The sequence below is a fragment of the Anabas testudineus genome, chromosome 3 (assembly GCF_900324465.2).
Source record: "Anabas testudineus chromosome 3, fAnaTes1.2, whole genome shotgun sequence".
Classification (NCBI taxonomy): Eukaryota; Metazoa; Chordata; class Actinopteri; order Anabantiformes; family Anabantidae; genus Anabas; species Anabas testudineus.
In genome coordinates this window covers 6858215-6873074 of record NC_046612.1, presented here as the reverse complement: position 1 = coordinate 6873074, position 14860 = coordinate 6858215, and the positions used below count along the sequence as shown (strand labels likewise).

The 14860-nt window shown below is 41.1% G+C and overlaps 2 protein-coding genes across 3 annotated transcripts; one reads left to right on the top strand and one right to left on the bottom strand.

Moving 5' to 3' along the window:
• Nucleotides 1-1267: 1267 nt before the first annotated feature.
• LOC113174553 (transcriptional repressor CTCF) lies at nt 1268-7897 on the bottom strand. 2 transcript variants are annotated; one of them, XM_026378615.1, is made up of 13 exons: nt 7740-7897; nt 5583-5856; nt 5314-5496; nt 4845-5220; nt 4569-4739; nt 4220-4353; nt 4010-4130; nt 3775-3924; nt 3446-3606; nt 3172-3354; nt 2918-3068; nt 2576-2722; nt 1268-2498 (listed from the first exon to the last, which is right to left on the bottom strand). In XM_026378615.1, exons 2-13 carry the CDS (start codon nt 5838-5840, stop codon nt 2245-2247), a joined length of 2289 nt encoding a protein of 762 aa, XP_026234400.1. In that variant the 5' UTR covers nt 5841-5856; nt 7740-7897; the 3' UTR covers nt 1268-2244. The 2 variants fall into 2 exon arrangements, with proteins under 2 accessions (XP_026234400.1, XP_026234401.1); XM_026378616.1 differs by lacking the exon at nt 7740-7897 and adding an exon at nt 7426-7611.
• A 2340-nt stretch (nt 7898-10237) lies between these two features.
• Nucleotides 10238-14577, top strand: LOC113174047 (flocculation protein FLO11-like). The gene is made up of 8 exons (XM_026377704.1): nt 10238-10384; nt 11255-11358; nt 11468-11933; nt 12020-12112; nt 12192-12228; nt 12443-12514; nt 12599-13897; nt 13992-14577. The coding sequence occupies exons 1-8, from the start codon at nt 10286-10288 to the stop codon at nt 14246-14248; spliced, it is 2427 nt and encodes an 808-aa protein (XP_026233489.1). The 5' UTR covers nt 10238-10285; the 3' UTR covers nt 14249-14577.
• Nucleotides 14578-14860: the final 283 nt, after the last annotated feature.

The following is a 14860-nucleotide window of genomic DNA, read 5'->3' as shown; positions in this document are numbered from 1 at the left end:
TCAGTTGTATTTGTTTGTATTAGCTTTTAATACTTCAAGTATATTTTTCTGATTTTAATTACATACTTCTATTTTCTGTACACATATTTTTTTATAAAGGAGTATTTTAACAATGTAGTTGTAAGTACTTTTACCTAAAGAAATAACTGAATACTTCCTCCACCTTTGGCTACATGTTGTAGAAACTGTGGATAACAGACAAGTGTGATCTCACAATAGTGGTCCTCTAATCCTGTTTCAGCACCATGTGTACAGTATCACCTGAAACCAGGAACCGGGTCTGAATCAAAGAGTGAAGCTGCCTGTGTCTGCTGCCTGACAGTCAACGCCGTGGGAATTGGGATCCTGAAGACAACAAGCAACTTGTTGAAGTAACTATTTCTTTATTTCCAGTGGGATTTGAGGCAGATGACCCATCTTCTCTCATATCACTGCTGAAGGACAATGAGGCTGTATACTTCTGTGCTGATAAAAATATCAGTACTGGAGAGAACAGAAACCCTATGATAATGTTAAGAGTGTGCTGCATTTTTAATTAGTCCCAACGTGCTCTTCTCACATGATACTAACTCACGTTGAACATCACATAGAAATAATTGAATTAGTATTTTTCTATCATGCCATTTGTATCACTCAATTAGACAAAATTGCATTAGGCATGAATATCATATGCATCAGCATTAGAGCTCCTCTATGTAGAAGCTTAGACTGACTGATGACCCCATTATATTTGTTGTGCAACATTTTTAAAATCCAAATTAGGCAGCAGCCCTTTTTGCAAATATAAAACCCAAATATAGATGGAAAATGTGGAGTGAGTCTGTACAAAAATAGTATTAAGATTTTAAAATGGTCAGTCCATAACCATGCAGAGGAGATACATAGTGATCTGCAATGTGATTTATTCTTGTGAAATAAAATGTTTAGTTTTGGATTTTCTTCAAGTCCAGTTGAAGCCGATTCAAATATATTTGTGGTTAAGACATATCAGTGTGAATTCAGTATCAAGTCTTGATACAGCATTAATGGATTAAATTCTTTAGACACATGAAGATGTTAATAACTCTTCCATTTAATAAAAAATATTTGCAGGCAAAATACACTGACATTTGTTATCACTCTGTAGTTTCTTAGTTAATTCTGATAAACCGACTTAAGCCAACATTTTTTTTCCCCAAAACCACTAATGTGTGTTAGCTGCTCAGCCAAACCAGACTGTTTTGTATACCCATAAGCAAAACAGTCGCAAAAACCTACAACACAAGCCTCAATGTTTCCTTTTTTATTGGTTGTACAGTCATACATCTGTTTTTGTCTGCCACACAGTTAATAAAATGTCATTCAAGCTGCTACGTAGCATTGCACTGCCAATGGTACAAAAGGAAAACATTAACCCAAAGTGGAATGGCTACACAAGGGACAAAAACAAAAACAGCGGCCTTGCCTTGCACACATCAGTGACAATGTTAGGTACATGCACATCATCTAGGGATGTTACAGTAGCAAGAAAGGAGCATAAGATAAGCAATCTATTAAGCTTTTAAAAACTAGAGTAGGCTTAGAAAGGGGTTTACTGACCACAGAAAAATAAATTTTTTTGTCATTCTTCTTTTGAAGTGGCTGTGATTAATGTCAACAACACTTTTCATGGTGAGTGAGTGAATTAAATTGGGATTAAATTTTGCCAAATCTTTTTGTTATTCTATCCAAACTGAGAGGTACATGGAGCTCTTCAGTTAAGATAGATATTGAACATTAAAGGAAATTATGCAGGGCAAAAAAACAAACAAACAAAAAAACACTATCTACTTACAACTTTAACCCACAAGGGGTCACCAAGGTGTAGTAACATGTCTACAACTAATTAAAATACACATCCTAGGGGGAAAAACAAATTACACACAGTCCAGAATTTAGGACTGCAGAAATTATTTTTGGAGGATTTTGATAAAAGTCACACAGTTACTAAACACCAAAAGAGGGGGAAAAAAAACAACAACTGTAAATAAATTGCAGCCACCTCAAACTTAAATGTACTTAAATGTCTTTTTGGTAGGTAAATCCCCATTAAAAAATCTTTCTCACTCATCCAAGTCTTTATGACATGATTAAAAATCAAATATTAAATTACAGTGATTTTTGTTTCTGTATGCGCAAAAGTGTTTGTAATCATATCTGCCAAGAATTAAAAAGAAGATGCGATCAAGGGTCTGTGTGTGTTGCCAGGTTTGACCCTCACGTCTATCACCGGTCCATCATGCTAAGGATCATCTCAGGGGTCAGGTCTCCATTTGGCGGAGCACCGGACAGCTGCACTTCCTGTGCTGCCCCCTCCTCCTGGGACAACTCCTCCATCTGAATGGTTGTCTTCCCTGCACCGACCACCACCTCATCGTGGTCGTCATCCTGGTCATCCTGTTCAGCTCCAACTTCCTTCTTCACAATGATGTCATCCACCTCTCCAGTGGCTTCGTCCTCCACACGGATGATAGCAGCCGCTGTGGAGAGAGCTTCAGGTCAGATTCTATCGACCATTATCAAGTTAAATAAAAATCATGTCACATTTGACACTTACTGTTGGGTTTGTTCTTTGGAGGTCGTCCACGTTTCCTCTTGACTGGTGGCTCCACTGGGGCTGGGATAGGAACGACAGGTGGAGCCTGTTCCACCTCAATCTCAGTCAACAACTCCTCTTCCTCTTCTATTTCATCCAGGTCTTCTTCTACATATGAAAGAGGAAGGACAATATGAGATAAACATATAACAGCATTTTTAATACACACAAACTAAAACTAAATTTTAAGTAGTTTATTGAACAAGTTTCATATTGTGTTCTATGACTAAAACTGAGTTCCTGAGCAAAATATACAAGCTTTGCAAAAAAAGATTTTTATTTATTTTTTAATGTATACAATACCTGTGTCATCCTCATCATCGTCATCATCATCGTCCCTCCTAGTTTGCATCTTCCTCTTCCTGCCACGACGGCCCTTTTTGGGTGTGGGAGTTCCGTTTTCATCTCCGGTCACATCACCTGTGCAGTTCTCAGCATGACGCAGCATGGTGTTCTGTGGACCAGACAAACAGTTTTCACAACTCAGAGAATGACTATGAAGAATATATAAACAAACAACACAAAAATGTGTGATAAAATCTCTAAGCAAATCGTACCCTGCGGGTGAACGTCTTGCTACACTTGCTGCAGACAAAGGCTGTGGGGATGAAGTTGGGATCATGATAGCGCTTGAAGTGCATGTCCAGAAGCTGCTTCTGCCGGAAGGTTTTTTCACACTGGCTGCAGGCAAATGGCTTCTCGCCTGTGTGGGTACGCTTGTGCATTATCATGTGGCGTTCCTGCAGAGTCAAAAATCAAAGAAACAGTTGTTTAGTGGCAGAATGAAGCAACTGATACAGAATGTGTTACATATACTACATGAACACAAACCTGTCTGCAGCAGTAGTCACACTGGTCACACTTGAAACGTTTCTCATTCTTGTGAGTTTTCTGGTGCTGGATGAGAGCATAGCGCTCATGAAACACAGCATCACAGTAACGACACTTCTTTCCCGTCTCAATAAACGAGTGCTGCTTGCGCAAGTGAACGCCTGGGACAGAAAAGACAAGACATAGTCAGTCAAATTTTTAACCATCAACTCCAGTGCATACAGATTTGAGATTTATCACTTAAACAATCATTGCACTGGACATACCAGTACTCTAACAGAGTACCTCCTCTACTTTGTTTCAAATACAAATTGCGATATGTAACTTACCAAGGTCACTCTTGCGCGCAATGACAGTATCACAGTGTGGGCAGTGGAACTTGGCCACGTTCTCTGTGTGTTTCTGCAGAATGTGCATCTTCATTGTGCCGCTCTGTGTGAAACGAGCATGGCAGATGTAGCACTCATATGGCTTCTCACCTGCACAAGGGAAGTGAGAATATAATGAATGGAGTACAATTTCCAAACTAGAGATAAGCTTTCCAGTGTGTTTCGAGTGTCTTACCTGAATGTGTCCTCATGTGTCTCTTCAGCTTGTAAGTGTCTCTGCTGGCATAGCTGCACAGGCTGCACTGGAAGGGCCGCTCCCCTGTATGTGAGCGAATGTGCCTTTTCAATTTGCTGACCTGTGACGAGACAGTCAGAAACATTTAAATAAGAACATATTACATGAAACAGGAGGAATAATTAGATGGGGACTTCAGAAAATACTTGCCTCCACACTGGAATAGTCACACATGGAACACTTGAAGGGCTTCTCGTGTGTGTGTTTGTAGCGACGATGACGCACCAACTCACCACTGGTCACAAATGCCATGTCACAGTCTGTACATTTGTGTGGTCGAGTGCCTAAAAATGGGGAGGGGGGAAAAAAGAGAAAAGGAATACATAAAATAACAATTTGAATTTTTGAAAGGAATAAAAAGCAAGTCTGTTAAAAAAAAGCACACTTTTTGTCATGTACTATATATTATGATGGTGCTTTATCATCAAATCATGCACATTGTGCCAAAAATGATTTCATTACCAGAACAATGAAGTCCAAACGGTAGCTTCTCAATTACCTGTATGTGTATTCAGGTGGTTTCTCAGCAGTGTGACTGTCCTGAAGGCCCTTCCACACAAGTGACATTTATGTGGCCTCTCATCTGTGTGGCTCTTCATGTGTCGGTCCAGGTTGGAGCGCCTTGGGCAGGTGTAGCTACACAGCTCACACTGGAAGGTCTTCTTTACACCTGGACACAAAAGGGGACATAACTGGCTTATTTGAAGTGCTATAACCTTTTACTTTTTCATGTATGTAACCATACACTGCATACGGACATGAGTTGATGTCTAACCTTTTTTCTTGATCTTGGTGGGCTTTGGTGGCTTCATGTTTCCCACAACTTTTTCAGCGTTCACCTCTGAGAGCAACCCCTCCTGCTGTTCTTCTTCGAAGTCGTATACAGAAACATCCATATCACGATCGCCCTCTGCATAACGCAGGCGGCTCTTTTTTCCTTTCTTTCCTTTACGGACAGTGGTGATGGGCTGGTAGTCTGGATCCTTGGACCAGTCTGGGTCTTCTTGCTGAGAATCAGCAGGTTCTACTTCTGCTGGCTCTTCTTCCTCCTCATCCACCTCTGCTCTCGTCCCTTGAAGCTCCTCATGGGCAGCCTGGAGCTCCTCTTGCTCCACAGTCTCCACTTCCCCATTGGCACCCACTTTTACTACCTTTAAGAAATCATCACATTGTTCTTATTGTGATTAAATGATTTTTGACAACGTAGTAATTTTGTTACACAGCAGATTAGAGTTATTCCTCACCTGGAAGCCCTCAGGCAGGGGAAGAGTGTGACAGATAACTGGCTCTGCATCCTTGTTAGCTGTTGATCCATCAACATAGGTGGCCTGGAGTCCCTCTACAGTTGCTGTTGACACTGGTACCTGCACCAGTTGTAGCTGGCCGAGGCCTAACGCAGCACCTGCCTGCTCTTCCATATTCACCACCTGTATAAAACAGTATTTTTAACATGATCATAGCAGCTACAGTTACAAATAATCCAACAATATTTTAAAGTGTGTACTGTGCTGACCTGGAGTGTGATGATCTGACCCTCGTCCCCACCAGTAACAGTCATCGTGCTCCCTCCCTCCAACACCTCCGTCTTCATTTGTAGCAGAGTCGGATCAAGAGCATCCATCACCATCATCTCCATGTTACCAGCCACCTCCCCCTGTGAAGCTATGGCTGTCTCCTGTATCAAGGCCTCTCCACCCACTGGCAGGCCCTTTCCTTCAGGACCCAGGGCAGCCGCCTGACTGGTATCCATGGAAACGACCTCACCCTCCATGGCAACAGGCCAACACCTTTAACATAGAAGAAATTAAATTATATTAAATCCTGGTATGTTAAAATATCATCCATAATATGAGAGGGTGCTTTTCACTCAAGCTGAAAAAAAGCAATGTTTATAATTCTCCAGCTTAGATTAAAAAAAAAAGTCTTGCCTCATGGCTTTATTCCGCTATAAGGTTTCAAGTAGTGTATAAATAAACTGAGGCACAGCCAAACAAGATGCAGGAAACATCTTGTCTCTTAATGGAACAAACAAAGAGCTTACAGAAACATTACCAATCTACCAATCTGTGTTTAGAGAGACAAATAATGTTAGTTGTGTGAAATCACAGTTTTGTTTGTAATTTTACTGGGAACTATGTCCTCTACAAACAATGTATACTGTGGCAGTAATGAGTGGATTAACTTAAGTAACCATGACAGGTCAGTGAATAGATCAGTAGAGTTTGACTGATTAGTTTAACATTTATTCACTATACTTAGAGTGGGATATTGTACTTTTTCATGCACTACTCTTATCTCAGAGCTAGTTACCATACACATAAAGATTTTAAATACACAACATAACCAACTGTGTCTGATTTAATTTAAATTAGAAATCACGTATTAAAACTACAAAACAGCATGTATATTAGAAGTTGACTTTAATCTGGTTAAAATATAGCAATCCATGTGTCTATCCCTCGAAAAGATTTAATTTGTTTACATTGCAAGCTTAATATGTAATTACTAATCCACATTTTGTATGACTTATATTTTGTAGAACAGCAATTAAATATCATATAATTATTACATGTATTATCTTACTACAAAATATAAATAAACAAATAAATGTTTATACATTATAGATTAATCACATGGGATTACATAAGGTTTCTTTACCACATTTACATCCTTTATAAAGATGAAATTAGTTCACAATAGACTTTTGATCTGAATTTCAGATATATCAGATATATACTTGTAGTGTAGTACTTTAGGCACTTTTACTTCAGTATTGTTTGTGTACTACTGCTACATGTAACTATTGCAGCCTTTTCTTTAGTATTTGAAAAGTAACTAGTAACTGAAGCTGTCCTGTAGCGTAAGTTCAGTTAAACTTCAAATATATCCATCTGAGATGTAGTAAAGTAGTATCTACTAAATACTAGAACGAGTATCTCGTTTCATTACACACGGGTACTTTAATTACTTACGTAAAGTACAACACCTCAAAACTGTAGCTAAGTAACGTCACAGTACTTGAGTAAATGTACTTAGTTACTTTACATCCGTGTTATTATGCATGTTAGGTCTGTAATATTGCCTGTGCGAGGTAAACTTAATAAAAGTAGGAGTTTACGTTTTACTACAAACACATGGGTTCACATTTTAACAAATATTAGAAATCACAATCAGTCGATCAATCAGTCAATGCCCCAGACTCTGTTCAGTTATTTTAAAACGTTTACTCTACAGCATGTCGTTATCGCTTGACGGTAAATTACTTTAAACCTGTTATACAGTTAAAAGGACAAAATAAAAACTACTTAAACAAGAACTGGTATTAGTTGTTAACTCCAGAGGCGCGAGTAACGTACGTCTGAAAACAGGAAACAAAGGGCACGATAAGATGGACGTCAGGCCTGAACTAAGTTAAAACAGAAATACTGATAAATACAGCCATCCCTGAGCAGATACCACTAAATATCTGCCGAAAAGCACCAAAACGCTCAACTGAGACACGGAGTTACGGTTTATAGACGGATTTAGTGCATTTTGGATAACGATAGAGGGAGACAAACACCCCCCGCCAGCCGCCTGGCCGGTAAGCCCTACCGTGACACCTAGAGGCGGACGACGGCTCCTACAAAAACGTTTCCGTATTTAGGGGCAAAACAGCGGCTTAACTTACCCCCGGCTACTCCTTTCCCCGGTTATATTCACTTGGAAGCTCGGCTCGGCGATCGGGCTCTTCAATCCCGCGATGGCCGCCTTACGTGCTGTGCACCAGGCTAATAATTTTCTCCCGCTTTAGAAGAGTGGGCCTAACACAAAATGGCGGCCCGCGAGTGTCACGGCGGCTGCGCAAACACAGCACCCAGTGGAGGAAAGGGGCGTGGCGGAGCCGTGAAGCCGGAAGGAGCGGAGGGGTGATGGGCGCCAGATTTGAATTCATCCGTGGGCGTGGTGTCCGGAAACACGGTGGATCAGAATGGTTGTTGTTGTAGTATTTGTTTTTTTAAATGTAAGAAGCAGCTATTTATCTTACAATTAGTATAAGACAACAACTAATTTGAATCAACATAAAAGGAAATAAATTGTAATACTTTGTGAATTAAAACAGTTCATCAAACCAACCACAGGAGGGCAGGATGATGTAGGTGTAGGGCGGGCATTACATGAAACCCAGTGGTGGAAGGGAATAAATAGATTTACTCGAGTATTGAACTTAATTCTGTAATACTTGTACCTTATTCACAGCCGTTTAAAAGAAACTGTGATCAATGTTGATGGCTAAACACTGTATGTTCAAAGTGCTGGTAACCCAGACATTTGAAGGGGTCACAGACGTGGTGGGGATCTGGTTTCATCTGTTGGGTGTTTTAATCTATAACAAAGCACTGGTGTAAAATCCTAAGTAACTGCAGCTGCCCACTACATATAAATATTAAGTAGCACAAAATGTAAATACATTCCACTTCATTTTGAATGAAAATATTGGAGCCTTAATTTATTTGAAGGCTTTAATTAGGGCCCCTATACTTTTCACATTCAGATTATTATTAGTAAATAATAAGACTCCTTATCCACAGGAGGAAATCACTACTTAAGGACAAGCTACTGAGCTGTATAGAGGAATTAAAAACATTAAAAGGCCAATTTTCAACTTGCCTACTGTGTTCCCTATATTAAATATAAAAATAGCTCTCTACTTGATGTAATGTGGTTGCTTTTCCTATGGAGGCCTCCAGATGACACAGCTAGAAATAGAGATATTTCAAGGAACTCTTCATGTGCACATACTCTCCAAAACAAGCAAGTTGAAAATCATAGATATAAAATGTTCCTTGTGCATTTGTTTCTATTATGAGCCAATTTTGGTCCTGGTCCTTACTGCAAAACGTAGCTTTCTGGTTGCTTTCAAGCCTCATAAATGATTATAAGGCTGCAGTATTATTTTCTTTTGCTTTCCCTTACGTGACGGCCAATTTGTTTTTTTTTTTTGAGGTGATTTCACAACTCATTAAACTGCTGTATGCTTAACATGATCTATATGACCTAAGAATACTGCTTAGTCTTTTGTCAGCCTATTGGTGTATGACAAACACAAACGTAAAAGGGATACATGATACATTTATTGTACAAGAGTAGGCAAAATCTAATTATCATGATACAAATAAAACAAGGAAAACATGATATCCAAGCTTCAAAAACTAACATCAGTGTGATCTAACCTGACACACACAGTTATTTTAAATAACTGACTTTTTCCTGTAGGTGACAGACTAAGCAGTTATAGGTTTATTAGGCTGATAGCTGATATCATATTACTCAATGTGGAAAACCTGACATGTTCATACAAGAAGCAAGTTATTTCTGTGTTGCTGTGTTCAGTTGAGAAAGAAAGAAATGTGATCTCTATGATAGTTTATCAAACTATGACAGTGACGCTTCAGTGTTAAGTGACATGTAGCATTTTTGCCAATGTAAATGGTTCGTTTATGTCAAAGATTTCAGACCAGGAACTGAGTCTCCTGATTTGACTATATTCAAATCAGACAACACAGTCCTCACGAAACCTGGAACACTTGCTCTCACAGGAATAATGACTTTAATTAAGCAACATAGGATCTGGCGCTTGTGGGTGTGTGCATTTTACTGTTCTTGAGGAAGTCTTACAGAGTACTATGAATCCTCTCAGGATTATTTAGGACCGTTTTCTTCATTAGATGTTAAGATTTAGATGCTCAGATATTTCATGCTAAGATTTTTATTAACACCACCATGTGTATTTCCACACTAATCAGAATCAAGTGGGTCAGTCTGTCATTTCTAGCATTTCAAAGCATCTTTGGCGCATATAAAATAAATTATTAATTTGTTACATAACCAACAGAACACTGTGTTCATTTTAGCTTCTTCCATTGCAATATATTCATATATTATCATAGACCAGGATGCAGGGCTAAAACAAATCCTGCAGTGTGGTCACTTTTGCGCCTCTCTTTCTCTGCCTCTTCTTATTTTATCACAATCTTTTTCTCATGGTTTTCCTGAGAGGAGGGGTGCAGAGAAAGGCGAGGCTCTGTTGTCAGATCTGTCAGTCTAGCCTGCTTGGTCCCTCCCACCTCGGTGGAGGCATTACATACTGCTGGAGCTCCTGCTCTTAGCAACGGTGCCTCAGCAACAGATCCACGGCAACAGAGCTCCACGGCAACAGCGTGCCGTGTCTCTCCGATGGAGCTGCCATTGGGCGGACCAGCGCTCAGGCACTACACCCAGAGCAGACCGAGACCTCACCGACAAAAACTGAACTATCGTCCCAGCAGACCGCAGGTACTGTGGTGAAGGATCAGAGAGAGGTTTTTAAAAAATGGAGTGTGAAAGGTGGTGTGTGGAGAGAAAATGGAAGGGGGGAGAGATGTAATAGGGTACAGAGGGGATAGGCAGGGGGAAGGGATGGATGGAGGGGGAGAGCTGTAAAAGATGCCTGGTCCCTGCTTGAATAAGGCAGTCCCATTGTACCGGTGACCAGCTGTTTGTAGAAACCACACTTTGTATTTTCTGTGTGAAAAAGCATGACGATTGTGCACGAAGCGGGTGTCAGTTTGGTCTTTGCTCGCTCTCACTGAAAAAAAAAAAAAAATAAAAATCACTGAATCAAATGTAGAGTGATCATCTCCATTTTCCACTGAGCTGATCATGTTGTCACAGAACATGTAGTCACTCCCTAGGAGACAAATGGCCAGGGAGACAAAATCCAAGCAATTCCCCTGGTAGGATATCATGTAACAGTGTCTTCTGCTAATTTTGTGTACTGCAGTCAACCTCCTGGATTTTATTGCTACTTGTTCGCACAGATGTAAAAACGATCAACGCTGTCTAGCTGCAGTTTTGATATCACATTACCTACATTGGCAAAATGAGTTATCCTGCTTTGATTTTGCATGTAAAATCCAGCGACGCCCCCCCATTGTACGTTACTGAGCAACTGACTCCCAGGAGGGTGGTGTGTAGCATGACTATCTCAGAGATTCAAACCAGAATACACCTATAGAGGCAGAAGAAGCACTTGTGCCAAAGCGTGTGGGATTTTCAGAGGTGAGGGTTATGTAATGTAAAGTTACATGTGATGTAAGTTGCTCTTCAGAATCAGTTTGTTTGGTCTTTGGTGTTAAACATCTGTGTTTTCTGTGCTGTAATTAGGAGACAATAATTGAGAGTGAAAATGAAGTCCTTGAGCTCATGGGGCGAGTGGATGAAGGAGTTGAAGAGTTCTTTACTAAAAGAGTACTTCCTTCTGATACACTGTGAGTATCACAGCTCCCAAATTATTTAAATACGAAGGAACTCTACTAGCAATACTGCGTTAACAAACCTGTAATGACCTAGATTTGATATACATCATCTTTTGTAAAGGAAAAGGCAAGATGATGAATCTATCACGGTGCACGAAGTGGCTCCTGCCAGCTCTGTCCCTTGTCCACCTCCAACAAAAACACTCAGGAGGAAGCTTGGTGATTTTTTTACACTCAAAAAGAAACGAGGTTTGAAATCGGAGGCAAGCCACGAGGGGCGACCCAAAAAGACCTCCATCGCTGATCTCATTCGCCCGCTGAGGGAGGTTGCCAGAGCTGAGAAAGAAAAAGATAAGGACAGAGTGAAGGAACACGACAAGGAAAATGAAAAGGAGAAAGTGAAAGAACAACCCAGCGGTGTCAGCGAAGAGTCAGCTGTTCAGGAGACACCTGTTCCCAGTGCTCTGCCACTGAGGGGTGAAGCGGTGCCTCCCCGCCGAGCTCTCAGAGAGGGGAAGTCCCAGTCTCTCATTTTACTGTCTGGATCAGCAGCAGCAGGGACTACTAATGCCAGAAACAACTCAAAGGTGAGTGCTATCCAGGCTTAAGTCATATATAGATTTAGATTAATGGCTACACTTTGACTCAGTTACTCTGCCGTCACCCATTTCAGAAACAATTTGAAGGCCAACATAGCTTTGAACAGAAACTCCATCTCATGCTTCAACGTATTGGAGTTTCCAAACCACAGCCAGGAGAGACACAGGTGTGTGAATGTGAGAATTTACATAGGTTTACCAAAGGAGTCTTCAAAAGGTGCTAAAATTCATCTTTTATTTTTGTAGAATCAGGAGGGAGAGATGAAAAAAGCTGAATCTGAAGGTACGTCCTTTTATCTGTTTTGATGTGTAACATGATTAAATCTTTAAGAGAGATCTTTTCACATTGATCAGTTCACAATTAAAAGATTTAAAATCTCAGACACTGTGCTGATAAGACAAGCTGCAGGATTTAACTGTTCTCTATCTATTATAAGGAGATTATACGTATTTAATTCCTCTGGTAAAATAAGATTTAAATGATCTTTGTATCTCAGGTACTATCATTGACAGTAAACCTGAGCCACCTCCGACTTTCTCAAAACCTCGAACGATGTCTGCATCAGCGGGTAAAACACAAACAAACATAAACATGACTCATATTTACAGTATAAAATATACTAAACCGTTCGCACATTCGTGTTTTTCTTCAGATACGAGGCATCAAATTCGGCCAAGTGTGTCAGCACACGAGTCAGCTGGAAAACCTGCTTTGCTTCCAAAGCCAGTTCTCAAGCCAGGTCCCCCCCCAACAACATCTGGCCGCAACACACCTGAGAACGAGCTAACCCAAATACAAGAAGCAGAGACACACACGCCCACTAAACCCAGTCCAACTGCAGTTCCGTCTCCTCCTCCTCCTGCTACCACAGCTCCTACAGTCTCAAACTCAATCCCTGACTCAGCCAGTTTTTGCCCTTCAAGTACTGTAACTGCCTCCGACACAGAAATATGCACTGACTCTGTTGACCCTGCTGCAGCAGCTACAACACCTACGAATGCTACAGAGCTTGACAGCAAAACCTCTGTCCTTGAAGCTACTACTACTGAACTACCCATCTCTACCTTTCCAACAACCACTACAAGCTCCACTACACCCCCAGAGCCCCCCGCCACTGCCTCAGTTACTTCCACTTCCTCTGAGTCCATTAATCCGAGCCTCCCTGTCACTTCCAGCTCAGCAACAATAAGTACGCCCTCCATTACCACCTTGGAAACTGCTTCTGCTCCCGGCGATGAGAGTTCAGTCACAGCATCAACAAATATGTCAACTGAATTGACTTTGCCAGAGCCAAATGTTATTCTCTCAGTTGATGCTGGTCCTGCTGATGGTGGTGATGCAGCTACATCTGTCATCGCCACATCTTCTTCACCCTCCACCACCATATCAAGCATGCCGATATCAGGCTTATCTACAACCACTGATTCAGTTACTGAAGCTAGTGATGGCTTACGTATCTCCACTAGTGCAGTAACTCCAGATTCATCAGTCCCCAAAACTGCATCTCCAAGTGACACAGCTTTACCTGACACCACCATGACAACTTCCTCCACCCTCCCTTCAACCACCACCATGAGCTCTGTCTCTCAGTCAGCCACCCTGATACCCGCTGATGTCTCTGCTCCCTCCACCTCTTCTAGTGAAACAACCCCCACCGACACCACTCCCACCATCTCCCGATCAACCCGTACAGACAACACTTACACCACCAGCTCAGCAACCACAGCTGCAATTAGCTCCCCACTTGCGACTGACTCAGACCCACCACACATTAACAATGTCAGCACTACCATAGCAATCCCAACCATCTCCTCCCTTCCTGATAACTCAACTGCTGCTTCTCAACATTTGACCAGTCCAGTTCCCTCTAGTGATAATACAGTCCAAGATAATGAATTGCAGACATCCCCTGGAGGAAGGTCCAGTGTGGAGCCTGCAGAGAAGGCCACAGGTAATGTTTGCACATATTTATTTCTCTGCTTTAACATGTATCGTGTGTAGCTCGATGCTGAATAGTGTGTTTTGTGGTTTTTCTCCCTCAACAGCCGACAAGGTTGAGATTGTTCAAACTGAGATGGGTGAAAACAAGGATGATGGCGGGAAGAAGAGTAAGGATGACAATGAGAAACCCACAGAGGTCAACAGTAAAGAAACAAGAAAAGAAGCCCAGGAAGAAAGCGTGAAAACTGAAGAAGACACAACGACTGCACCTCCATCAGGGATAGAGAGTGTGCGGTGCAGCGATGAGGAAGCGATAGAGAGTCTAAAACAACAACAAGATAAATCAGTGAGTGAGAAATAATTAAATAAAAATAGAGAAATGGAAAAATACGGGACCAACTACTGTGACAGGGGCAGGAGAGGCCACAGTAAAGGGCAGAGGGGAAGGGTGGGGTTCGATCCATGGCACTTCCTACAGGGACCATCACATTACAGCAGCACACCACAGAGGGTGGGCCACTGGACCAAAGAACTGAGATCCCCTTGGTGTGATGTGTGGTGTAATCAACAGATCCAGCAGTGTCTTTGTCCTTTTTTAACTTATGTTTGACATTTTTTTGCATCGCACATATGATTATGTACCATAAGAGAACTACTGTGGTTAATTACACCATGTTTACAATAGATGGATAAGAGACATAGATATGACTATTAAATGGAATATCGAATTAACTGCGTCCCTCTGCTCTGTTTTTTCTGCCTATAAAATCTGGACTCAATTTACACTTGCTAGCATTTGTGGCACTCGTGGGCTTCCTCAGTTGTCATAGAGATAACAGGCGGTTATATATCACTTATCCAAACAAAATGCTTTCTGATATCTAATTTGCAAATAGAATCATATTTAGTTTTGAATAGACAGTGAGGAGGAAAAAAATTAAACATATCACATTAGGATTTCCTCTTCTGATGT

Coding starts and splice junctions, on each gene's coding strand:
- LOC113174047 (XM_026377704.1), top strand. CDS start 10,286: ATGGAGCTGCCATTGGGCGGACCAGCGCTCAGGCACTACACCCAGAGC. Junction 10,385..11,254: donor ATCGTCCCAGCAGACCGCAG/GTACTGTGGTGA, acceptor TGCTGTAATTAG/GAGACAATAATTGAGAGTGA. Junction 12,113..12,191: donor CACAGCCAGGAGAGACACAG/GTGTGTGAATGT, acceptor TTATTTTTGTAG/AATCAGGAGGGAGAGATGAA.
- LOC113174553 (XM_026378615.1), bottom strand. CDS start 5,840: ATGGAGGGTGAGGTCGTTTCCATGGATACCAGTCAGGCGGCTGCCCTG. Junction 5,221..5,313: donor CCCTGCCTGAGGGCTTCCAG/GTGAGGAATAAC, acceptor GATTTCTTAAAG/GTAGTAAAAGTGGGTGCCAA. Junction 3,607..3,774: donor TGCGCGCAAGAGTGACCTTG/GTAAGTTACATA, acceptor TTTCTGTCCCAG/GCGTTCACTTGCGCAAGCAG.